General features: G+C 38.9%; 2 protein-coding genes across 10 annotated transcripts in view; both read left to right on the plus strand.

Annotated features, from left to right (window-relative positions):
- Positions 1-25,918, plus strand: part of lmo7 (LIM domain 7) — a 69,505-nt gene that overhangs the window by 40,418 nt on the left and 3,169 nt on the right. For 3 of the 9 annotated variants that reach the window (XM_015387688.1, XM_015387689.1, XM_015387698.1), the window contains 18 exons: positions 5,901-5,930; positions 6,491-6,605; positions 7,465-7,604; positions 7,940-8,618; positions 10,141-10,404; positions 10,553-10,667; positions 12,380-12,541; positions 13,329-13,513; positions 14,151-14,214; positions 15,288-15,344; positions 16,393-16,418; positions 17,330-17,440; positions 18,885-18,971; positions 19,448-19,776; positions 19,956-20,012; positions 21,855-21,910; positions 24,700-24,889; positions 25,098-25,409. In XM_015387688.1, coding sequence (XP_015243174.1) covers positions 5,901-5,930; positions 6,491-6,605; positions 7,465-7,604; positions 7,940-8,618; positions 10,141-10,404; positions 10,553-10,667; positions 12,380-12,541; positions 13,329-13,513; positions 14,151-14,214; positions 15,288-15,344; positions 16,393-16,418; positions 17,330-17,440; positions 18,885-18,971; positions 19,448-19,776; positions 19,956-20,012; positions 21,855-21,910; positions 24,700-24,889; positions 25,098-25,409 — 2,979 coding nt within the window. The remainder of the gene's footprint in view (positions 1-5,900; positions 5,931-6,490; positions 6,606-7,464; positions 7,605-7,939; positions 8,619-10,140; positions 10,405-10,552; positions 10,668-12,379; positions 12,542-13,328; positions 13,514-14,150; positions 14,215-15,287; positions 15,345-16,392; positions 16,419-17,329; positions 17,441-18,884; positions 18,972-19,447; positions 19,777-19,955; positions 20,013-21,854; positions 21,911-24,699; positions 24,890-25,097; positions 25,410-25,918) is intronic. The other 6 variants (XM_015387690.1, XM_015387696.1, XM_015387695.1 and 3 more) reach the window with 6 other exon arrangements.
- LOC107092954 (LIM domain only protein 7-like) lies at positions 87-3,840 on the plus strand. The gene is made up of 3 exons (XM_015387699.1): positions 87-809; positions 1,863-2,009; positions 2,407-3,840. The coding sequence occupies exons 1-3, from the start codon at positions 586-588 to the stop codon at positions 3,206-3,208; spliced, it is 1,173 nt and encodes a 390-aa protein (XP_015243185.1). The 5' UTR covers positions 87-585; the 3' UTR covers positions 3,209-3,840.

The following is a 25,918-nucleotide window of genomic DNA, read 5'->3' on the forward strand; positions in this document are numbered from 1 at the left end:
GTGGCCCCTGGCCTAAAGTCACTGTTTACCCCACTCATCCAAACGTGACCTGCGACAGGTCAGAGAACGTGACGATGCCGTGTGGATGTGCCTGTGTGATGAGAGCTAAAACCAAATGCTCCTCTTCCTGTCTGTTTGCATGGTTTATTGCAGCCAACAGCGACATCTTTAGTCAAAGTATTATTACTTTTAATAGATTCAAACACTCCAGTTTGCTGGATTCAGTTTGGATAAGTCACAGATTCCTGCTGCAGTAAATTCATGTTTGCTTTTTCTGAAAGGTTTTGGGCTTTGAGTTGGAATTTGAGTTCTCGGCATAGTTCCTAAAATCATTTTTTTTAGCTCTCGGTTCGCCTTTTAGCTTGCTTGGGTTTTCTAATCCTTACATCATTTGGTTTGAGGCTGCTGTGCTTTTTTTGCGTGACTTTTAAACTTGACCCATTGGAAAAGCTATTTTTAATTTTTGGCACTTGTGGTTGGCTGTCTCCTTTGAGCAGCAACAGCAGGAAAACTCAGTCCCTTGACCGCCGCTACGTGAGGGTGGAACACCGGCGGGGCGTGTGCTCTGACAGCCTGTTCAGGGACATGTATGACGACTCTGAAGATGAGGATGATGAGGTGGGCTATGCTGATCCCATCCAGGATGATCTCTATGCTCGTAAGATAGGTGCCAAACCGCAGCGGGCAAGAAGCGTGTCTTACAACACGTTCTTACCCAAGTTTTGGACACCTGAAGAGGACGTTCATGTACAGAGGATCAAACTGGGTTCTCAGAGGAGACCCTGGTACAAGGAGATGCAAGGCTTCAGGTGTGTGAGGGGGTGGAGGTGTGGCATTACTGGGAACAACAGGGACTCCTAACATGATAAATATACCTCAGCTTATTACATGGCTTGGAAAAGAATTCATACTTCTTGAACTTTTTCACATTTTGTCTTATAACCTAAAAATCTTAAGTGTGACTTCATTTGCATTGACCCTTCCTTACTCTGCCTCCCTGAAATAAATCTAATAAACTCACCTAATTTGTATAAAATATGAACACAGCGGTCCTGTAGAAAAACCTCAGAGGGCTTTCAGTTACCATCACTCACAACGCATCACAAAGACCAAGGAAAACATGACACAGAACAGGAATAAACCTCAAAAGACGTTTAAAGTCTGGTTAGATTATAAAAAACAATATTTATAGACAGATGATATTAGTTGTGCACTCAACAAAAGTATAATTAATGTCAGAGAGGTAAGATAAAACCCCATTTGCACATTAAAACATGGCATTATCATCATCATGCCGTGGGAATACTTTGCTTTCGCAGGAACAAGAGGTTATCTGGGAAGTGGATGTTTGAAGATGTTCTCCATTCTATCAGATGGAAGTTGCGCTCTTTGCAAAATACAATGGTTGGAAATTTTAGTCTTTTAACGGAAGGTACTTGCTGCTGTAACTGCAGCAAAAGGGGTTTTCAGAACCTGCTGATTCAGGAGGCTGAATGCAAAGGCAAACAATATTTTAGATAAATAAAATACACATCACTTTCCTTCCACTTCACAACTTTATCCACTTATTTTGTTCTGACACTAAATATCAATAAATCTGGGCCCACTAATGTGACAAAAGGTGAACAAGTTCTAGGGGCATGAAGACTTTACCAAGACTCTATATTCATGTTTTTTTGTTTTCCCTCTTGCTTCGTTTTCTTTAACTAACTGCTTGCTAATAGCAAATGTTTTAAACCCATGTAAAAATCTTTAAAACCGCTTTTCTTCTTGATAAAATCTCAGACTCCAATGATTCCTCCTTTTTATCCTCTGACTGCCCCTCCTCTGTCCCTCTCTCTTCATGCTGCTCTCGGCTGTAGTCGTCTGAAGTCGGGCTCTTCGTCTGATGACTCAGAATGCGACGTCTGTCCTCGGTTCTCCTCTGCTCCTCCTTCTTCTTCAACATCTCCCTCTCACTCCCACAAGCATGAGACACCAGCTCAAACCACCCTTGTTGTTGGGAAAAGGTTGATACAGCTGCACGACTGTGATGATGCGAGTTAAAGCATCGCATTTCAAAGCAACATTATGATTTGCTCCATTCTGGGCTGAATTGGTATATGCTGCTTTCTAATTAACTACTAAAATAGTCGAGCTACTAGAGTTCCCTTAACAAGCTCTAACAAAGAGTCTGCTTCCAATTTGTTTAGTATTTTTCATTTGTTGCATCCTCTACCGGATTTTACAATCAGCTTGCTTCAGTTTTATTTCACAGCAGTTAGAATTCAGTAGTGAAGCCCTCATTTGATCAGCATTTGTTTGACTCAAATGTCACTTTTCCAGCTATTCTTGCACCTTGATCTAGTTGCCATGCATGCGCTCATTATCTCTCTATCCTTTTCTCTCCTTCTGCTCACCCTGCAGTCCTCATGTCAAGGCACCCCCTGCCCCAGTGCTTCCTAAGATAGAGCCCCCTCTCTTAGAGATCCCACCACTGGTTTTTGCTCCTGTGGACCCCACCTCAGGTCCCAAACTGGTCAAATGTGAAAAATGGCCGCTCCTTGGGCGCGAAGACCCTAGAGAGCCACCAGACCCCATTGATTATGAAAGCATTGATCCTGACTTGGAGAACGACGACATGTTCACCAGGCGGATCCTGTCGTTTCAGTCCAACGTAGACCTGGCCATGTTTAAGAGTCGGCTCCCTGCCAAGCGGAGACTCTACTCATCTGAACCGCAGCTCAATATTGTCACACAACAACAGCTTCATAGAGATGCAGAAGACAAGGACTACCCAGACATCGAGCAGGATGATGTAGTTTATCGCAAAGAGAAAACTCAGCAGGCTCAGCAGCAGAGAGCGCTCTCTGGAGCCCCGGACAGCTACACCCCCATGCTCATCCCAGAGCCCTGGGACCTCCCTGCTGAACTCAAAGGCAGACTCCTCTGCCCCCCCTGCCCTCTGACTCGGGAAGCAACCTTGACTAAACAAGATCAAGATAAAAAGGAGGTGCATCCAGAGAAGGATGACATGCTTGTTCGGAAACTCCGACTTCACTCCGATCAGAGTCAGCAGAAAGGCCCGTTACCTGGTCACACGTCTCCCTCTGTACCTTCCTCTTGTAGTGAAGGCGACTTACAGAAGTGGCAGGCAATCAGAGAAGCCTGTCAGCTAAGATACAAGAGAAAGCTTTTATTAGAGAGGCTTGTGGCAATGAAAGTGTAGAAACAGACTGATGCAAAACTCCTGATGTTTGTGTAATAACCCTTATGTCAGATTATACATCATCTTTGACTGATGAATCCATTAAGGTTGAAATGTATCCACCCATGCTGTTGTGTAGATTTATCAGCTGCTTCTTTACTTCACTAGATCACTTTTAAACATCATTACTACACAGGAGATGTGGTGACTTTTGCTGTAGAAACACTTTAGAGAGTTTACTTGGTTCTGGGCCGGTATTAGGTTCTCACTGCTGCTCATAAACTTAAATCATGTTGTGGTATCCAAAGGAATTATGAAAAAAAGTTAAAGAAAATTTCGTCAACAGTTTTTTTCTGACTTTATTTTAAGAAACAAAAGCCTACTTATGTGTTATGTCATCATGGCTTCTGCTATTACATTTAAAAAACTGCTTAACCCTTCATCAGTGAAGTGACAGTTTTTATCATACTATCAGAGGTGTCAAAAGTATGAATGTTTATTACTTAAGTAGAAGTATAAATCCTACTGTATAAAACACTTTTGTTGAAGGTAGAGTATCAATTTAAGATTTTTACCGTACTCAAGTAAAAGTGTAAAAGTACCATTTTTAAAATTACTTAAAGTATAAAAGTAAAAGAAATGCAGGAAAAATGTTAGGGAGAGATGCTTTACTGCACTACCCTATTAAAGTAATTTTTTTTTTACAATTCTGAATGATATCTTCCTTATACTTATTTTTTTTTTTTGTTTTATGAACAATGGCAACAGTGTCAAATTAATTAACCACAAAAAATATATTAATATGTTTGGATAAAACAAATTATTTTCAGGTTTTTTTTGTTTTAAATACCAACACGCTATAACAAAAATGAGCTTAAATTAAATAAAAGTAACAACTCCATTTTTAAATGTAAGGTGTAGAAAGTAGAGAAAATTGCAAAAAAAAAAAAAAAAAGTAAGGAGTAGAAGTTAAAAGTTCTCTAAAATTAATTACTCCAGTAAAGTTAGATAGCCAAAATTTCTACTTAAGGTAAAAAAAAAGTATTTGTACTTTGTTACTTGAACCTCTGCATATTAATAGTGGTACTATATGGTTCTAAAAACTGTTTTAGATTATAAATAGTTATGATGTTAATGATTTATTAGATGTAGATTTTCCAAAGTTGTCATATTTCCACCTTAAATTATGTTTGATGGTCAGCTGCCGAAAAAATTTTGCTTTTCTGTTGCTTACAAGCTGCAGTTTAAAAAAAATCATATTTTTATTGGGTTGTTTTGCTTTGATTTTTGTTGCTGGAAAAAATTTAAACCTTTAAATATGTCGAGGGAGGGGCCAGCTGACCAGCAGTGTGCATCAATGTGAGGAGCATGGAATGACCTGCCTCAGTCTATGCAACCTTTCAGTCAAACTAAACTGCCTGGTCATTTCTCTGGCATCATATGAAGTGTTTTTAAACAAAGCAAAGCTATGAGGGAAGACTTTAATAACTTTAAAATAGTGGGTTTAAAAGCCTTTATCTAGGCTGGTGATGGTAACCTGCCTATAACTGGTTTTAAAACATTTTTTTTCTTCTAATATTGAAAAAAAGACTCATTAGTTACTTTTGCTGCAAAAATGTGGCGTACATTGGCTTAGAGGTCCGATGGTATTTACTTTCAAAGTGGACTTCATGGTTGTGCAATAAATTTACTGCTTATATGTGTTGTTTGATTTATGAACCGAAACCCAAAATATCCTCCTTGACCAAAGAAAATTTGATAAATCATGTTCACCACTGATCCAAACGTTGTCCTCTATATATTTTTTTCTTTTTCTTGGACGTCTGAGTTTGCCTGTGGATTGTAAATGTACGCATATATGCTTAATAAAGACGAACAAGCATCTTAATGACTTTGTATTGAAATAAGTTGAACTCCAGGAGCCATGAATCTGACCTGAGGTCAGTGTTTTTATTCCTCAGCTGAAAAGAACTTCACACCAACATGCAAAACTCGAAGTTCAGCAGAAAGACAGGGCAGAGAAAAATACAACAGTCTGACTACAACAAGCCAGGCCGTTTAATGTGTGCCAGCATTAGGCAGCACAGACATTCCCCACAGCTCTGAGAGTACATGCAACAGTTTTACTAGAACAGGGGCCAGAAACGCGCGGCTGGATTTATTTTACTGCTGTGTGTGAAATTAAGTTTCAGTTTGCACCATGGAGTCTGTGAGGTAGATCCAGACACACGTCCAATCCCAATACAGATCATCCATGGTTCTTGTATGAATAGGGCCTTTGGTGAACTTCCATCCATGTCCTGCAATTATTTAAAATTCACAAAATTATCCAAGATAAAAAGATGTGCCTAATATGAGGCAGCCTGCACAAAGGAGCAAAGCTAGCCTTTATGTTTCTAACAGAAACATAAAGAAATTTTAATTAGATGAACATTCAGAAAAGAGATTAAGTTTGGTATAGGGCACAGCTGACAGATCAGATAGAAAGTGAGACAGTCATGTCAACTATTTGACTCCTTCTGTGGACAAGCAGATGAATTTTAGATTCTAAGTCGATGGAATTTGGTGGAATTACAGAAAAGCTTTAGTAGGAGTCTCTGCCTGGCCCCAAGCTTTTCACCCAAATACCGTCAGTCATACCAGATAGAAAAAAAAGACAGCAGGATGCAAAAATGTGACTTTTTGTTGTTTGTGATTCTCTCTGGTTCCCCAGACAGCAGCAAACACCAGAGAGTTCTGACGGGTGAGTTAACACGGACTCACAGAAATGTGGCATGTTCTGGATTCGCTCTGACCCCTGTCTAGTCCCACTCTTGGCTTTTGATCTGCTGTTGCTGCTAACTGCTGCCTTTCAATATGAAACGCAGGGTCGAGTTCAGGGTGAGGGTGAAGGGGCTGCAGAAAGCTCCTTCTTTAAAAATACATTTTAAGGGCTGCAGTGTGACCATTATGACTAGTTAGAGGTCTGAACTCTGTGAAACCTTTTAAGGGAAGCTTTTATTTCAACTGTAACCTTTTGGACTCTTCCTTGTTTGCATGATGGTGGAAAGAACAGTCATAAAGTTTATTAACCAACTAATCCTTCATCACCTTGTATTTGTTTCTGACTGGTCTTTTTGGTGTTTATACTAACACACTTTATGTAAAATTAATATCTAACAGGATTTTTTTACAGAGCTGTCATTATGGTAAGAAATGACGCATGTATGAAATGTATTTAACCAAAACCTAATGAGCAAAAGTTATTTTTAATATTTAAAAAAAGGTGATTTTTATTTTTCCTCTTTTTTGTTCTTCCTTTAGGAGCAAATCAACAAGCGACATCCAGGTGGACCCCTCAGTCACCCGGCAGAACCGCTTCGAAGAGCTCCAGAAGTACCGTGAGCAGATAAAAGACAGCGAGGATAAGTGGCAGGATGTAAGTAGATCTGTTTTTTTGTAGTACCCATACAACAGTCCTCCCTCTTTTTAACCTGGCTCTCCTTTGTGCAGTCCCAGTCAAATACAGTGAAGCTGTAGTTTTATTATGACAAAATGGGAGGAGGGCACTTGATACATACTTAGGGTTGTCTATCCTACAGGTTTTCTGCATATTAAAGAAACACTACAAAATTGTTTGCTTTTGGCAGAGAAAATTTTGAAGTGAAAGATGAGTAAATGATCTCTGAGATAAGCCTGCAGCTGCTGGTTGAAATCAGAGCTGTTTGGATTGAAGGCAGAAAGGCAGGAACTGGTTGGTGCAGTGCTGCCCTCTGGCTATTGACTGCCCTCATCTGCAAATGTCTCTGTTGGCAATTATAAACAAACATTTATAATAGAAGTGATAGGAGGTAATAATATAAAAAAAAAAAAAAAAAGGAAAGTAACTGCATTTTAAGTTTCTGAAAAATTAGGACAACCAGCAATTATTTCATAGTTTTGTCAATTAAGTTGCAATAAAAAGCATAATACATAACATTTTAGTTTTTTTTATATATATATATATACTCGTCACTTAATATTCCTGCCTGCTACCTGATTGGTGTCAGGGCAAAGTAATGGAATCCTAAAGCAACATTTAGGTCACACAGTCCACTGGGGAGATAAGCCGGGAGGAGCTTCAGTCTCACAAATAGAACACCTTCAAATGCAACCTTGGTTTTTTTTTTTCTCTCTTCCCCAACTTCCAATTCTCACCATACTGTGAGACAGTCTGTCGCTTTAATCTAAGCCCAAACTTAAATGTGTTAATGAAGGAATGCACAAAGTGATCTAGGATATTTCTTTTTTTTTTGCAGGACCTGAACAAATGGAAAAACCGGCGCCGGAGTGTGAACTCTGATATAGTGAAAAAGAAGGAGGAGCGGGAGAAGATAGAGCAGATCACGTACGGCGGCGAGAAAAGGTCCAAGACCTTCAAGGAGATGCAAGAGGAGAGGTGAGGAGAAAAGAATAAAACATACTGGGAAGGCTGCGATGATCTAAGGTTAAAAAAAAAAAAATCCAGGTGCTTCACTGCTTAATAAATGTACTCCTCTTTTACACCTTTTCACCCTCAGAGTGGGAACTTACTGTGCGAAGGTAATGAAAGGATGTATGATGTGTTTTATGTTGTGAAACAGTGACTAGATGAGTGTTTTCAGTGTGAGAATCTGTCCGCTTCATTCAGTCTATCGCCCTACATCTCGTCCCATCATGCTCACCTCAAATCATCCTAAATGTTGTAAATTACTGCCACATTAAAACTTTCCAACCTCACCTTTCTGTCCACAGGGATAATAAAGGAAAAAGCAGCATAGGCAGCCGTTTGTCATCTCTCTCTCACTTGGATGACGACGAGGACGTATTTGACAGACCTGCTGTTCGCACGCCTACCCGAACACTTGCAGCCAGAAGCTACACCATCGACACTCCATCATATTCCTCTGAGTCCTACAAGCCCTCTGTGAAAGCTGAGGAGCCCCCCGCTGCTTCCCCACCCACTCGTAGATCACCTTCACCTCCCTCTTCGCCAGAAACTGTGGACAGTCCTGCAGTCAGAAACTCCATCACCAGCTCCACCATCACTCCTGCCAACCACAGCTCCCACTCTCAACCAGCTGCTCCACTACAGAAGAGTCCAGCAGAAACAAGCGCAGGTGGAACAAGCAGAGAGAAGGCTGCGAGGGACGGCGCCCCCGCCTCCTCCACCTCCACACAGAAGGAGCCTGAATCGAGGCCCTCATTGTTGGGAGCGAAAACTGAGGTGGCGGTCCCCTCTTTTAGTTCAATCAACAGGCAACGACCACAGTTCAGCTCAATGGAACCCAACCCTCCAGGGGGGTCTCGAGTTTCCGCCTCTCTCCCCAGGAGCTACCAAAGATCGGATAGCGCAAGGCTAAGCTCAGTTGTTGCTCCGAGGCCCTTTGGGACCCAGTCCTCACGCATCTCCTCTCTTTCCAGAGCCTATACAGTAAGTAGAACAAACCAGATACACACCAATAACTTAGAATTCAGTATAGATTATCTACTGTATAGATTTTTACATCAAAAAGGTTGTAGAGTGCAAAAACGATTTATAAATAAGTAAAAATGTCTTAAATTAAATGTATTAATTTAATTCATTTAATTTGAGCAGGTAAATAAGATAATATGCCAGTGGAATGAGTATTTTTACACTTAAAAGAAGATAATTAGAAAATATTCACTTGAAATAAGATAAAGCAATTGTTTTTTCTTATTTTAAATGTAAATTGTCTTGTTCCATTGACAAAGTGCGCACTCTTCTCCTCAATTCAAGACAAAATGCATTTATTTGAAGAAAAAATAACTCATTTAGATCTCAATTGTTTGCAGTGTAGCACTTTTTCTTTTGATGATTGTGGCTTAAAGCTGAGAAAACAAATTAAATTTAAAAAAGGATTATAAAAAAAATGAAAATTTATATGAGAGGTATTGATAAGAAATTGGAATAAAATAGAAAATAGTATAGTTGAAATAGTTGCACAACCAGCAGAGAGAACAGCAAGATTGAGGAGATCAAGGTCCAGATTGTAGTAGAGATTAAGATAAAAAATATAGCAAAAAAATCAGAAATGCTGTTAGACTGCCTTTTAACCAGCCTGGGCTTCCTCAACACCTCAGCTGTTGTTGCTTTGGTTGTAATTTTCAGGTATTTCTCCTGCTAAAAGGTGAATATCTCTAGTGTTGTGCATGCTCCATTTGTTTACCTCTATCCATCTTCACCCTTTGTCCAACTTTACTGTTTCTGATGCAGAAACCACAAACCCACCATCATGATCATAATGCTGCCAATTTAGCAGATGGCCTCTATGCTGAAATAGTGCATAAGAAGCCCTAAACAATTACTGAAAACAAATAATGTAAAGTCCAATATATATATTTACAAGTAGGTCAGCTCTTCTGAATTATTCAACTCTCTTAGAAACTGACCATTATTTTTTTGTAAGCTGTAAGTTATTATCATCAGAACAAAAGATGATTGCTTAAGATATAAATATATCCCCCATATGCAGTGAATCTCTATATTGTGTTAATGTTTGACCAAAATTACTATATTCAACTGAGTTAGTTTTGCTGTTAGGAAAAGGGCAGAATACACAGGTTACAAAGAATGTCTTCGTAATGTTGGTCAGATTTTTTTATTTTCGAAGAATTGACCATTATTTAGTAGCCTGATCTGATTATAATACATACTTATAGGTTGTAGATATCTCTGGTATACAACAATATTGTTAAATGACTGTTAAAAGAACTAAAGTACTAAAAACTTACCATTAACATAGAAAAACACTAGAGGAAAGCATAAACTTATATTTTATTTAATTAAAAAAAGAAAAGTGACATAACAAATATATTAAAAGAATTAAGTTTAAATTAGAAGGACTTTACTTTGATTAACAGCTCAGTTATACTTCATTTATACTCATGTGTGAAAAGTCATTCTAAATCTGAACTTTTATCCTCGTTCACAGACGGACGACTCTCACAAGGGCGTCAACGGCAATGTTGATCTTTCTAAAAAGGCGTCAGTCCCCGGCCGCTATCATCAGTACATGAACTCAGGGGATGAGGATCAGTCCAGCTCTTCACCCACCAGTGATGAGGAGGAAGAGGAGGAGGAAAAGAAGGATACCACAGTGAAAGGCCTGTCCTCTACTCCGAGCATCAAAGCTGATCTGCCTCCCGTTAAAAGTGACGTCCCAGTCAGTCCTACTCCAAAGAAAGAAACTAGCAAGGTATTTAAGTGAAACTGAAATTATTAGTCTACAGGAGACTAAAGTCTCAAGGATATTCTAGTCAAAGTCTGCAGATACACTTGACCTGATGTATTAATGTGTGTAAAGGTAGTCCACATTCCTAATGCTACTGTTGTGTGGTTTCCAGGAGGCCTTCTGCGAGATGCGAATCAGCCTGAACCAGAAGCCCAACAGCAGCCGGGACTTTGGTTTTCAGGCTGCCTGGGACTCAACAGGAGCTCGGGTCACCTCCATCCAACCAGGTAGACCAGCACAGATCAGGCCGAACCTCAACTTTTACAATGAAAAGTCACCATAGATTGTTAATGCCATTCTTTTATGTTATTAAAGCTTTGTTACATAATGTCAGTGCTGTGGTAAAGATGAACACCTGAGCTATGGTTGTTTTGTTTCTAGTTTCAACACTGCTAGTTAGCCTCTAGCAGTTTTTTTGAGTCCACTGCAGTTGTGATGCGAGAACCCTATGTAGGGCAGCATCTATCTGGGTCAGATCTGCTGGGTCTGAGCCTCTCTTTTCTACTGCAGCTCCCCACCAGCACTGAACAGTAGGCCATGTATTTTAAGTTATGCTGACATCCCACATTATAAAACCTGCTACAAACATCCCCTAATTTTTATATTTTGTTTTAAAAGAAATATAAAACAACCTCGAGCAAAGAAAAAAAGGAATTTTTTTTCACTACAAGATCCGGTGGAAGACATACAGTATCATGCTAAAGTCCTATAAAATACATAACAGAAACAGTTATCTTTAGAAAAAAATCAGCAGTTTATGTGCATCTATTTAGTTGGGGAAAAGCAACGTTGGAAAGTAATTGCTTTAACAAAATCATATGGATATTTAAATAAATGTGATTTAAAATGCTGTAATTTTAAAGTACATTTTTATGACATGGCGCCGGAGTAATAGGTTACATGTAAAGCTCCCCCACTTAGATTGCCCATAGTTACAATCAGGGCAATAACAAAAAGGAAGATTACAACAAAGGAGGCTAGTTGGAAGGCTAGTTGGAGAAAACTTGCTGCTTGCTTGAAGAAAATTAAGGAAAAAAGGATGATCTTGGAATCACCAAGTATCCATGACAACTGTCAGATGCTATTTGCCTTTTATATTTTACCATCACAAATGAAAACATTGACTTTTCTTAATTGGGCTAAAGATATGAGCTCTAACTGTGCTATGATCCGCTCAGGCTAATGCTACATTCATACCTAATGCGCTTTGGGCAGCAGAAGAAGCCGCTTTACATGCAAAGTCTATGGTTGACGCACATTAAGGTGCATCAAAAGGTCCTGCAGCAAGAGCAGCGCCTCTTGAACTTCTGAGCATCTGAGGCGAATGACGCCCTTCACAAGCAGAAGATACTGGAGTTGGAATAATAGAATTTTTGCTGCTTGACGCATCCTACCAGCCAATCAGAGAAGCTGATGTTTGGCTCAGAGGGAGATGGACAGTGCTGCTGATGCAGAGAGATATGATCACTCCAATGAAACAGTTTATTAAGGCCTAAATTAACTTAAAGTGTCAAAACTTGCCAGGAAAATATGTTCACTTTTATTATCTTGGTACGAGCAGTTTGTACCATATACCTGAAAAACGCTAATATATACTTCCAGCGACCACAAACAGTAGGGCTACAAAAAGGAGCAAATATTGACAGTGGGGGAAGCTCTAAAATTCAGTGATTTTGCTGAAAACTATTTATTAAAATGCCCAAATTAACAACTGGATCGTTTCATGTCACATTATGCAAATCCAGTAAAGGATAAAACTATTTTAACACCTTAATATATATTTAAAAGGGGGTCCAATAAGTTTGTACATTTCTGTTCTTGGAAGGAAACCTTTTGGAGCTGCATCTTATCCTCAGGTGTCATAGTAACAGAAGCTGGTTTAATTAATAAATTTGCTTCTTGTAATAAAACCCTTTTTGTTTGTTTTTGTAACTGTCAGGTAGCTCAGCTGAGATGTGCCAGCTGCAGGTCGGAGATGAAGTGCTGAAGGTAAACGGGCTCCCAGTGGCACAGATGAGTTATGACCAGTGGAAGTCCAGCTTGGATGAGGCCCTTCAGAAGGGCAGTCTGGTCATGGATGTGCGCCGTCACGGCCAGAACAGTGAGTCATCTCTAAACTGATTGCTGTGAGAGCAAAGAGACTGAAAATAAAGGAAAGGTTTAGGGGTTACTTTCCTGGACTGACAAGGCTGCTTAATCTCTGGGCGTTGCTAAACAGTTTTGACAATTTAAATTGGTCCGTAAACTATCGTGAAGTCATCCATGAATGATATCATGACAGCTAAATGATGAAGGACCTGTGATATTTTTTATTCTTATCTCTTCTGAGGGTGGAATGTATTTTCTCTCACCCCTGTTTTGTTTTCTTTGCATTTTTATTTAATTTTTTTATCTTTTCCAAATTGTTTGTTCTCTTTGCTCTTGATTTTTTTGTATTTCTAAATACATTTTCCTCTGGAAAACTAACCTTCTTTAGGTTCACGTCACTGTCACTGTAACTTTTAGCCTTTTAAGAATTTCAGTGTCATATAAGAACTAAACCACCCAGAGTAGTCTGAAACTAACATGAAAGGCTAGTTGAAAAGGTTTAGTAAAGCCCAGTCATATCATGCCTAGAAGTAACGCTGTATGGGTTTATAGCTTTACTAGGTGCATGGCTGGGGAAGGTGGTTTCTCTGTGGCCCCCCCTGCTGCCCTCCACAATAACACTATAACATCACCCCTCGTCTCCCCTGCTTTATAGCGGTGTGTGTGTAACTTCTGTTTCTAGATGTTGGGGTTCCCACTGACAAACTCATGGACTTACATACACTTACATGCACAGATAATGGGTTTACCTTCAAGCACACCATCTATATTTGTTTTGCCATTGCATTTACTGCATGCAGACTGGGACAGAGATCAACCTTCCCTGCCATTTAAAAGCCATAAGACCGTCAATCTGACCAGTACGGATCATCCGATACTTCTAGGTTCCCCTGAGACAAAGACTGTCAGTTCCAGCCTGGATTTTACTTCACGTACAGTCACAGAAACGGTGCTGGCTAAAGAACCGCCCACTCTTCCTCTTGTGGTAAGTGATGATAAAGTTCAGTTGCTCTATAAAAACTATTATTGGACAAGTTTTACATGATGTTTTCTTACCTTTCATATAATTGGTCATTAATTGTTTATATCTGGACAGACTTAAACTGTCTTTAGCACTGAATATTATGTGTTAAATTAAATAAGGATGTTTAGTTATAGTAAATATGCGGTGTAGTCTCCCTGAGCCAGCTTACTATTCCAGCATTTTCTGACAAATAGAGGTTCAAAGATTAGCATGAAATAAAAAAAAAAAGAAACGGAAGTTGTGTCATACTCCAATAAGTCTTCCTGTTATCTACTAAAATGTTAGCACTCTCTCACTCTCTGAGTCTAAACGAACCTCAGAAATACCTCAAAATGTAAGAAACAAAAAGAAAAAATGTCAATATTTCACCATGACTTTATTTTCCCTCAGCTTATTGATGCTGTAAACAAATCACTAACCTGCAGCAAACTGGTAGCACATAGCCATGGAAAAGTAACTGATTCTTCAGTTGCCAACCAAACTGTCACCTTTCGGCTTAGTGAAGCTGAAAACTCTTCAGTGTGTTTGGTGTTTTTCCTGTATTTATCCTCCTGAATTGACTTTCATTGAGTATAAAGCCTAAAATCTTTCCCTGCAGGACGTGGCTTCAGACAAAGTTAATGGGGACTTCCGTCATGAACCAGTGACCATGAGGAATAAAGGTAAGGAGCAGTGATAAAAGTTGGAAAGGTTACAAAAGTGATGTCTAAGTGTCTAAGATTGTTTTTGGCCAGAGCGAAACTGTGAAATATACATAAAGCTCGGCCAGTAATGTGATTCATGACCATGTGTTGGTGATATACGGAACAGACAAATTGGTTGGTAAAAATGGTTTTGTTTTTATTGTGGTACAGTAATGTCATGCTGAAAAATTTAGGACATCTAACCTTCAATTTGAGTACTATAACTCAGTAAACAAACAAAAATTTCACTCTTTAAGAAATAACACGATTTTAACAAAATGGCACTGTTTACTGGTAGACAACAGCTAATAATTGTAAAACTCCCTGTTGCTCCTAGAACAGCACTGAGTTTTCTGAGGGTTGGAGCTGAGAAGTGGACCTTTGACCTTCCATTTTACACTTTCTCTTTCTAGGTCACCTAGACTCATCTGTTTCCTACCAAATAGGGTTAATCAACTAGAATTGAATCATGAATTGGGTCAATTTTGAATTAGCCATCTCTTAAAGGCAGTCCTGTTAAAAGATACACCAGGGATACAATTTTCCATTTTCTAGCTGAGGACACCAGATTTTTTTGATCTCCAAATATTCTGCACCCCAGGAACAAGCCCACAGAATCACAGATCCTCCACCCTGCTTAATATTCATAACACTGAATTTACATTTTAGATAGAAAAGCTGTGAAAAAACCAAACACATCTATTAGATTTCAGATTATTCAACGTATCACTGCTTTCTTGTTTTTTTATTTGTACATCAAGCTTCATGAGTTTATTATATTGAGTTGGAAATAACAATAAAGAAAAAACTATTGCATTACTGACAGTGTATTTTTATGTTATTATAACATTTCTCTAAACCATAGATTTTTTTTTACTGAATAACTGCGCTCAAACCAAAGGTTTAATAACCTTTCCAGCTTTTTCAGTTTGATATTAATCTTTCCATATGTTGCCAACCAATCTGACTGTTTAGTCGGTCTCCTCAGTTTGAACTAATTTTTTTCTCTTCTGTTCTGTGTCACTTAACCCTGTTTTCCATTTCTCATGTAGAGTCAGAACCAATATCTTTGAAAAACTTTAAACGGAGGTCAGAGTTTTTTGAACAAGGTAAAACTCAAAAAGAAGAACACCTGAAAGGGATGTATGTGGTTCCTGATGCTGACTCTGTGTTCTGTGTGCTGATGGCAGACTTCTCTGTGCTTTTTATTCGTTTGTATTCTCCTGACTGCAGAGTCAGTGCTGCATGTTTTCCTGACATTTTGTGCAGTGGTTTAAAAAAGAAAAAAGGGATCTTTTTTTATTTTGTACTTTTTCTGGTCTGGTGTTGAAGCTTAACCCTTACGCTGTACCCCTTCCCTCCCTCAGGAGACTCAGAGTCTAGTGTCAGTGCGCTGGCCTTCCTCTGTGGTAAACAGAGTTTACTGTGTGTAACCTCCTTACCTTTGCTTGGTACAGCTTGGGATGCTGACATCCTGGTTAAACCAAATCTGGTCAATATTTTTGTCCAAATTGATGCCTATCAAAAAAAAAAAAAGGATTATAATCCTGCAAATTAAAGCAGCTAATTCTGCTGCCAAAGGTTTGTAGTGTGCCGGTATCCCAACGTACCAACCACAAAAGCACATTCGTTGAATCCTGTTGCATTTGTGGTATTAAGAGATTAACACTTTTCTACACTCTTCATTGAGTTTCAAGCATTCCTGACATGCACCTATTGAGCATGTCTGCTTGTCATACTGGCGCTGTCCTTATTCTCTTCTCTTTTCCTGCTCCTGCATGCTGATTGCTAATTTCAGCTTGTTTGATTGGGTTTTTGCAATCAGGTTATTGATTTCCCTTTTACAGATATTGAATGCACATCAGGCGTAAATGTCAATATGTTTGTGATATGCTGTGACGAGTCTCAATGAATCCTAATGAGTAGAAATTTGAGCTGTTACCTGAGGCTTGGTGAAGACAGTAATTGGTGCTTTGGTTTCAATTTTAATTTCCAAACACATATCAACACTTTCTATTTAAACCGGAGCTTTAATAAGCCATTAATCTGGATGTTTATGTATTCTCAGGCCTCAGGGTTAACTTGTCTATTTACATGTGCTGCATTGCTCTGCCCGTGCATGCCTCAGGTATTGACTCAATGTTGTTTCTTTCCCAGGAGGATCAGAGTCTTCCGTGCCAGATGTAAGTAGTGTCAGTTTGTCAGAGGAAATGTTCTTTTCTTCTGTGTTATGTTTGCTCTTTCACCATGACAACATCTGTGAAAGCAGACACCGTTAATCGCTGTCCATGAATCCCAGACACACTATTAAGAGTGTCTGGCCTTTACACATTGTATTATCTGCAGCTACACAGCCTTGTACTCTTTTGATTACGCCACAACCTCCAATTTCGTGTTTTATAGTGTTTATGAACATTATGTCAGGGGTAAAGAAAAAGGAGTTTTAGATTTTCTAAAAGAAAAAAAGTCTGAAAATTATGATATATTCAGCCCTCTATAATAAGCTCTGGCAGCACCATTGTAATGGGATGCATTTCCTTATCAGCAACAAAAATGGTGCTCAAAATATACGGAAAGACAGGTAGAATACAATACTCTAAGGAAACCTGTAGAGTGATGAGCACATGATGTCTGCTGGGACTTGAGGGTGATGTTCTGCAGGAGATGTTGCATGTTCTCCCCGGGTTCTTCCCACAAACCTAAAACTCATGTTATCTTTTGTCTATATGGGATCTAATTTGTTCGTATTTCTAAGACGGACTAGTTATTAACAAGTAAGGTTGAACCTTGCAAGGATCCAAACAAGAGCATATGAAACGCTCATTAAGATCTAAACATCTGGGGTTTCCTGCACATCAAAAAAGAGTGCAATGTAATATAAAGATTTGGAAACCTGTAATTTATAATTGGACAGATTTACAGGATGCAAATTTTAAAAGCTTTTTCCAAGACTTGGAAAAGCTCTATTTTCAGAGAAACTTTGTTATGTATTCCCCTGGCTTTAGAAAAGCTAACTAACACCAAAGCATTTTAAGGATAAATGTGTAGAAAAGTTTAAAAGTGTCAACTTCCTGATTGCTTTGGGTGTCTCCAGATCCCTGTTCCTCCGATCACTCCAACCTCCTCTAGCCGCTGGTCGTGGGACCCTGAAGAGGAGCGCAAGAGACAAGAGAAATGGCAAAAGGAGCAAGAGCGCCTCTTACAGGTATGTAGGAAGCACGTACAAATTATCATAGCACACTTAATTGGTCTAACTTTTCTGTTTTGGGGAGCAAATTATCACTGTAAAACTAAGAACAGTTTGTTTAATCAATAACAATTGACCAACATTATTCTTTTCTCCACTTTGTAAGAAAGTTAAACTAAGCAGAGATAAAAATGAAGACTAAGTGATTGAAGATCTGAATTTAAATTAGGTTTTAAAGGCCTAGATCAAGTTGCAGAGGTGGTATTTCGTGATGAATCTCAGAGGCTTTCTTGCTACAGCAGTCTTCATCCCTGTAAGATAAAAGTGCTGATTTCAAGATGTGCTGGGCAAAGTTTAATAGGTTCTTCAGAGGAGGACTCTCTCAGTCATTACATAAGATATAGGTGACCTTAACTCTATTATGGAGACATTATTGCTGAACTCTCTCTGTAGGCGGTACATACTATTAAATTCGTAGCTGTCATTTCTGTTGAAAGGAACAGTATGCACAGTTTTGTGTGAAAATATTCGCAACACTTCCCATTTCTCACATTTTGTCTCATTGAAACCAGAAACATCAGTGTATTTATTTTGGTCCTTATATGAGTACCAGAGGGTATTGTATATTTGAGAAGTGAAAGGAAAAAGATTCATGGTTTTGTGAACTTATTATGATTTTTATTACAATCTTAAAACATTGGAGTGAAATTAAATTTAGTGTTATTAACTCTTATACCTCTAAAACTAACAATTCAAAAGACAGCCATCAGAAATCACCAATTAACTAAACAGTTGACCGCTGTGTATTATAGTCGCCCTGTAAAAGCCTCAAAGGTTTATTATAGCTATTAAAGAAGAATGCTTTTAATAAAGGGAAGATGCTTGTCTAACATTTGAAGGAAGTGATCTCCCTTAAATTTCTGCCTAATTTTGAGACAAATAAAAGCAGCTGAAAGATGAGGCAGGAGTAGATTTGAGAGGTAAAGAGGAGAAGAACGGTTTAAACATTTATAAGCTGATAATAAAATATAAACAAATTCACAGAGAGGCAATAGAGAGAGGTCAGGATAAGAAGGATGTTCATTTCAATATGCTGTGAATTTGGAGGACAAGTTATATAGGATCAAGATGACATTCTTTTAGAATAAAAGCAGTTGTAAAAGCGTTGTGTTGCTTTTCATTAGTAGACACATTGAAGCTAAACGGATGGAAAAGTCGTTCAAAAAATTGTTTAACAAAAATATGACCAAAGGACATCTGTGATTTCTTTTCTTTTATCCTTTTTTAATTTTTCTTTCACATCACAATTTTGCACTATTGAAAATTTTTTGTTCTTCTGTCACAAAATATATAAGAGCTCATGGGATATAAATACCCATTGCAAGACGCTGTTCGTTTCTGTGTGTTATATATATGAGAAAAAAAAGTGTTTGTGCATTAATAGACCTCTTTCTGCTGTCAGGAAAAATATAAGCGTGATCAGGAGAAGCTGCAGGAGGAGTGGCTGAAGGCCCAGCAGGAGATTGTGACAAGCGGAGGCGACCAACAGGTAATGGAAGTATTTCACTGCTCTGGATTAACGCTTGAAAATATGTATGACTTGTCCTTCAAGGGTAGCAATTAGTCATGAGTCACAGTTGAAGTTTGTCCAAATGTATCCAAAAACCTTTTTGTGAAAAGAAATCCTGTAATTATAAAACCATTAGGTGATGTCACAATCTTATATTTAACTTTTAAAAGCAGGACTGTTGCAGATAAAAGGCAAAGAAAAAGCAGGACAAGAAAAAGGTTTATTCATGATATTTGTAATAAATATCATGCAATAAAAACTCTTATTATAAAATCTTCATCTGTATTATCAGCATGATTCTTCTTGAAGTTAAATAATTCAGTTTTTATCTTGATATTCATATTCTTAGTGGAATTATCTAAGTCTGTTTAAAAAGTGTCTCCTTCTAATGTTGGGAAAGATAAAGGACATTGTTTGCTTTAGTTCTCCCTTTCTTATCTTCTCATTCTCTCCAGCAGCCTAGGAGTCTCCAGGTGAACCACGGTGTGAGTCCACAATCGCCCCCATCTTCTGTCCAGCAGCCCACACCTACTCTGTGGGAGGAGGAAGAGAAGCAGAGGAAGATGGAGCAGGAGCGACAGCGGCAGGCAGCGGAGAGGAGAAGGAGGGAAATTCAGGAGGAGGAGGAGCGGAAAAGAAGGGAAGAGAGGGAGGAGGAGTTGAGAATGCAGAGGATGAAAGATGAAGAGCTGAGGAGGAAAGAGGAGGCCAGGGAGCAGGAGAGAAGGCAGCTGGAGGCGGCAGAGCAGCAGCGCAGGCAGAAAGCCTTTGAGCAGCAGAGGTGGTCAGTACAATAGAAATGCCCTTGCACCTCCTGTACTGTCCCAACACTTTAACTCGCATGACTTCCTATCATTTAGTGCGCTTTATTTGTTCATTAACTTAACTGCAACTAATACATTTGCTCTGCTTCGCCCCCCCCCCATCATCCCACCTGTCTGTGCATACTCCTGCTCACCAAAGGGCTGCTGTCTCCCACGACTTTGACAGTGCTCAGCCTTCGCTGTCCTTCACTGACAGGTCAGTGCTGCAAAAGCTTCAATGGTTTGTTGCATGCTCCTGCAGCCAAACTCCTCTCTGTAAGCCATAACATTTAAAGTGGTTATTGCATTGCTTTATTTCCTACATATTCACCCCATCAAACCCCATTACACCCCATTACTAACATCAAAGATTACAGTAATAAAAGGTTGGAAAAATGGATATAGGAACAACGCAGATTTGCACTTTATCAAAGTTATATTCAATCACAGATTTTTTTTTTAAGCAAACTTAGTTCCTCCTTTAGATTTAGGAGAAGCTCTCCAGGAGGACTTAAGCATCTATGTATGTCTTTGGCTCAGAGAAATAAACCCTGCATTCTCTCAGAATGCTACAGAACGAAAAGGCAGAAACGATGTGAAATACAGAGACAAATATCAAATATTATTGGCTGAGAGTGATAGTGATCCAACATAATACCTAGTAATCATTTTATTTAATTGTTTCTTTCTTTCTTTCTTTTTTTAGCTTGGGATAAAAATTATTTTTAACTGTGTTTGAAAAGATTTGACAGGACAAATAGAAAAAAAGAAAAAGAACAGTTGTAGGATTATTTGATCAGTTTAAGGAATTTGGTGGAGATTGAGATTACCCTGACTCTCCTTCTGCGAAATAACTTTACAGTGAGAACTAGAAATGGATTTAATTGTGTGTAGTAGCTTATAGGGGTTTGCAAACACACATTTTAGGCATGGATGTTACTTTTGGGCCTTTTGATCTTTGGGCAAAATCATACATAATGTTTAATCATACACTTAAAAAACATTTAAATAAATGGCATGTTGCACCTTAGGGATCATTAGTTTCAGAAGAATTGGAGGTCATTCCATTAGCTTAGCCAGCTATCTATTCCAAAACTAGGTTTGATGTATGTTTGGGCTCATTATCCAGCTGGAGCATCCAATCCAGCACTGGTTTTAACTATCTGACCTAAACTGCATTTATGAGATGCCGTGAAGTCACAAGTAAAATATGTAATAGCCTCATGAGAATGGGCCAAATGCTTTCTGGAAAGAGGTTACATGAAAAAATTAAACAAAATGTAACTAAATAGCCACTGCACGGTCAACTTAATTATGTTTATAGTCGTCAAGGTTAGGACTGCACAGTCTCATGCATTGTGGTGGCAGCATCATGCTGCGTGACTATTTCATAACCAGTTGTACTGGTGCATCACACAAAGCAGCTAAACTTAAATCTGTGAGTGGTCCCAACTTAATTCTTTTGAGAATTTCTGGTCCATGTTTAAAAAGTTAGGTCTCTACCAGTTCTTCCTAGAAGGAGAATAAAATATTTATACCAAGCTATGCTAATGTAGCAAAATGTTGGTGGCTACCAATATCAAAGGGTTTTAAATGCTACAAAATACCACACTGTTCCTTCATTTATTTAAAAAAAAATATTTATATATTTTTTATTTTATCTTAACAAAAGAAAATGTTATTAAAGCCTAAAACCAATATAACTTTAACTTTTATGGTGTTTGTGTGAACTTATATTTATAGGTGTACGTTTGTAATATGAATACGTACGTTTACCTAAAGTTCTTAAAAAATGCTTCTGGTAATACAAGTACAAATCTACCAAAATGGGAAAATAAATCATTTCTTTCTCTGTAGAGTTAGCTGCTTCTTGGTTCAAACCTTCAGATGTTAAAGTGGGTTTTACTGAGGTTTTGAGCTATGAAAAAATTCAAACCCTGCCCTTAGGAATGGAAACATTAAGGTTCAAACACCTGACAAGCTTTACCAGCAATGTTTGAACTGAGGGTTTGTTATAGCTTTTCTTTTCTAATTATGTTTTCAATCTTTTATTTGACAGGGCAAAATCTCAGTCGTCCCCCCAGCTTGATGAGGACGACAAGCCTCAGAGGAGAGGTCAGTTTAGCTCATTTACTTCTTCCTCCAGGTTCTTTCCTGAATGACTCCCATGTAGGTGTGTGTGACGACATGTGTGTGTGTGCGGGACCTGTTCCGCTGTGCGTAGGTGTGTTATTGCAGCCAGAGGGCACGTCTCTCAGGTTGCTGGAAGATTTGAAGATTTTACGTGCCAAAGAAACCCAAAGGCAGAGGACTGCATCATTGATGGAAAAGATAAACAACTTCAGAGCCATGAGATACGGAGAGGAAGAAAGAGGTCGGCTCGGTTCCTGGAAGCTCCGCCATCTATTCATTTTTATGAATCTCTCTCAGTCTGCTTCCATCATGATCAACTGATTTGTCGTTTCACTAAATCAAAATTCACAGCTATTTGATTTGCCCTGGACCAACAAAATGACACGTTAATCAGCTGGCTTAAGATAAAGAGACTCGATTACTGCACCCGCGGCAGAACAGAAGCTATTTGATTGCAATGAAATAACTTTCAGATACTTTTTTTTGTTAGGCATGATTAAAGTGATTTGTTTAGCAACCTGGAAAAGTTTTCATACCCCTTAAAGGATTTTGCAGAAACCTCAACATGATTTTATGACATAGATCAACAAGATTAGTCAATAAGAAGTTATTGAAGACATATTGTTGTCAACTGATGTCAGTAACAATCAATGCAACCCACACATACAAAGAAATCAAACCATAGACTTCTAGAAATTGATTTATGTGTAATAAAGTGAAATGACATAGGAAAAAAGGTATTGAACGCACTTTGGGAAATTTATTTAATACTTTGTACAAAAGCCTTTGTTGGCAATGACAGCTTCGAGACGCCTCCCGTAAGGAGAAATTAGTCGAATGCATTGCTCAGGTGTGATTTTGGCCCATTCTTCCACACAAACAGTCTATAAATCTTGAGGGCTTCGTGGACCCCTTCTATAATCTCTGATCTTTAGTTCTTCCAAAAGATTTTCTATTGGATTCAAGTCATGTGATTGGCTGGGCCATTATAGCAGCTGTATTTTCTTTCTCTTAAACGAGTTGAGAGTTTCCTTGGCTGTGTGTTTGGGGTCATTATCTAGATGAAATGTCCACCCACGTTTCATCTTCCTCATCCTGTGCAATTCATCAAGAATTGTACAGTTTTCCATTCATCCTTCCTTCAATTATTTGAAGTTTGCCAGTACCATATGCTGAAAAACAACCCCACGCCATGATGTTCCCACCTCCATACTGGTGGTATGGTGTTTTTGGGGTCATGTGCAGCGCCATTTGAACTCCGAACATGATGTGTATGCCAATATTTTACAGCCTTGTCTAAATGTTGTGCAGCAACCTTAACATGGGGCTTCAAAATGCTTTTTCCTCAGCAATGGAGTCTTGCGTGATGAGCGTGCATACAAGCCATGTCAGTTGAGTGCATTAGTTTCTGTTTTGTTTGAAACAATTATGCCTGCTAATTACAGGTCTTTCTGAAGCTCTCCACAATTGGTGTTATGCTCATGGATAACTCTTCCGGTTGCACCTGATTTTGGCCACAACAGTGCTCATTGGAAGATTCAGAAGTTTAGTAATCCCTCTTTAACCAATGCCATCATTAAGGTTGTGAAGGTCTTTAGAAAACCCTTTACTTTCACCCATCATGAGATTTTTGTAGTGTTATACTAGAAACACCTTTTTATAGGCCATAATTTGGGACTGAACCACCTGATATTAATTTGCACTGACAGGGGGCAGGATTGCTTTCTAACTACTGAGAGATGTCGGCTTGTGTCTTGGTTTTCCATGACTTTTTGCTCCTTCCTTTCTTCAGGTGTTCAATACTTTTTCCCTGTGCCATTCCACATTATTACGTACAACTTAATTTCTGGACAGCTATGGTTTGTGCGGATTGTGGATTGCATGGATTGTTACCAACATCTGGTCAAAATGTCCTGTCAATAGCACCACAAGAAACATATTTACTGAGAAAAATGGTGGCGTGTTCAATACTTATTTTACCCGCTATAGCTTTCAACCTTTTTTAGAAGACAAAATCTGAAAGATGTGTCTACATCTGTAGTTAGACCTCTTTACACCGATGCCCTGAAAAAAATTCCTTCAATTTAATAGAGTATGTAGAAGAACGTACAGAAGGTACATTTCCAAATTGAACATTTTGCAACATGCAAAGCCCTATTTGTGACAGCAATCAGCGCATCCCCCTAACACAGGTGAGCGTGGCATCAGGGATGCTGTTGTTCAGCCAGAATGGACATGCTGCTCACGTTTGATAAGAATATTGATGTAGGTAGATACAGGGCAAAAAAAAACTATCTTTATATATCAAATCGAGTTTGTGGAAGAACCAGAAAATTGATTTCGCTGATGCTCTTTATTCAAGCTGTCTCAGTTATTTCATAGAGAAGATAGGGCAGAAATTAAAGTCTTTTAGCAAAGGTTAGTAGAGCTTATAGAAGGATAGAGTAGCTGCAGAAAGATTTGCCGTTTGCAAAGAAAAGCAGTTCCTCACAGCCTTGACTCAGTGATGCTGAACGAATGAATGCCACAATTTATAGATGTCTTTGTGCTGCAAAGATTAAAAAAATATATTTATCTTTCACTTTTTTGATCTCATTAAATCTTTATAAAAACCTACTAAGGTTTGTTGGTATAGCATGGGGTATGAACACTTTTTCCATATATTGAACTCTTTCTGCTGTAGTGTATTAAATCATTAAGGAAAGTTTTATCTAGCAGAAAAGCATAATTTCATAAAAAACATTATTACACTGTTAATCTCTCCTTCCCAGATGCGGTGACAGGAAGCGGAGCTTCTGAGAAGAAGAGTCAACAGTCTCTATCCCAGGCTGAGTTGGAGCGGCAGCAGATCCTCAATGAGATGAAGAAGAAGACCCCTCTCTTGACGGACAACAGTTGGATCCGTCAGCGCGCCGCCAGCACAGCCATCAACAGGGAGAGCGAGGTGCCACCCATGCGCAGGTAGACAATTCCCCTCAATGGGTGGTGGGCGGTTCTTTACTGTTAATAAGACCTGGGGTACTAAAGCTGAAACATCAAACCGTCTGTCTACCTCATTGACATCCATTGAGCTCATTTGGTTAGAAATTTAAAACCAGTTGGTAGCCAGACGGTTTTTTTCTTTGACTAACATCTTACCGGATGGGTGTGGTGTGGGTTGGCTTTGCAGAGGGGAATCTCTTGACAACTTGGACTCCTACAATACTCGGCACTCGTCATGGACCGCCAGGAGCAACTCTTTTGCTCCAAACTACTCTCGGCCTTATTCTGGCTACTCTGGAAACTCTTCTTTTTATTCCGGAGTGTCGGGGGGCCGTCGGGCCGTTTCCTCCACTTTACCCTCCTCCTACTCTACTGACTCCCTCCGAGGTGGGGCAGGAACCCACCCAGCACCTTGGTCCCGTACACCCCTCTCCCCTTCTACTCCATCGCCAACCGTCTCTCCAGACCTCACATCTGAGGCTTATCAGCAGCGGAACAGGTAAAGACTAACATTGCCGTGTTTCTGAAGGCCCCCCAACAAGTTTCCTCTATCTTAACACTGGTATTTTTACATTTCATATTTATGAGGTGGTGTGGTTACAAAGGACATTCTTTTTCCCTCTTTTAACACATGTCAAGATTTTATTCTGTTTGTTTAAGTTTGCTTTTGGATACAGTATTTGAGTCTGTGGGTGGTTTATATCAGGTTGCAACAAAATTAACATTCAGATCTGTGCCTTAATACATTTCATTCTTGTCATACATACAGATCTGGGGTCTTGTTTATAAAGCAATGTACAATATCCATGACAGTGGTGCACTCAAGGATATATTTTACCCAAATTTTAAGATTAATTCAAATAATTTACATAAGAAATTCCCATAAACTTGGTTTGATGATTTTGACACATACCTATTAAACCTAACCTGACTCCGCCAGATGGATTTGCTCCGCATATCCATCTGGAAACCTTCTGTTGAAGTCATTTTGGGAAGGGGTGAAAATAC

Source organism: Cyprinodon variegatus, unplaced genomic scaffold (genome assembly GCF_000732505.1).
Source record: "Cyprinodon variegatus isolate N-32 unplaced genomic scaffold, C_variegatus-1.0 Scaffold401, whole genome shotgun sequence".
Taxonomy (NCBI): Eukaryota; Metazoa; Chordata; class Actinopteri; order Cyprinodontiformes; family Cyprinodontidae; genus Cyprinodon; species Cyprinodon variegatus.

Coding starts and splice junctions, on each gene's coding strand:
- LOC107092954 (XM_015387699.1), top strand. CDS start 586: ATGTATGACGACTCTGAAGATGAGGATGATGAGGTGGGCTATGCTGAT. Junction 810..1,862: donor AAGGAGATGCAAGGCTTCAG/GTGTGTGAGGGG, acceptor TCTCGGCTGTAG/TCGTCTGAAGTCGGGCTCTT. Junction 2,010..2,406: donor ACCCTTGTTGTTGGGAAAAG/GTTGATACAGCT, acceptor CTCACCCTGCAG/TCCTCATGTCAAGGCACCCC.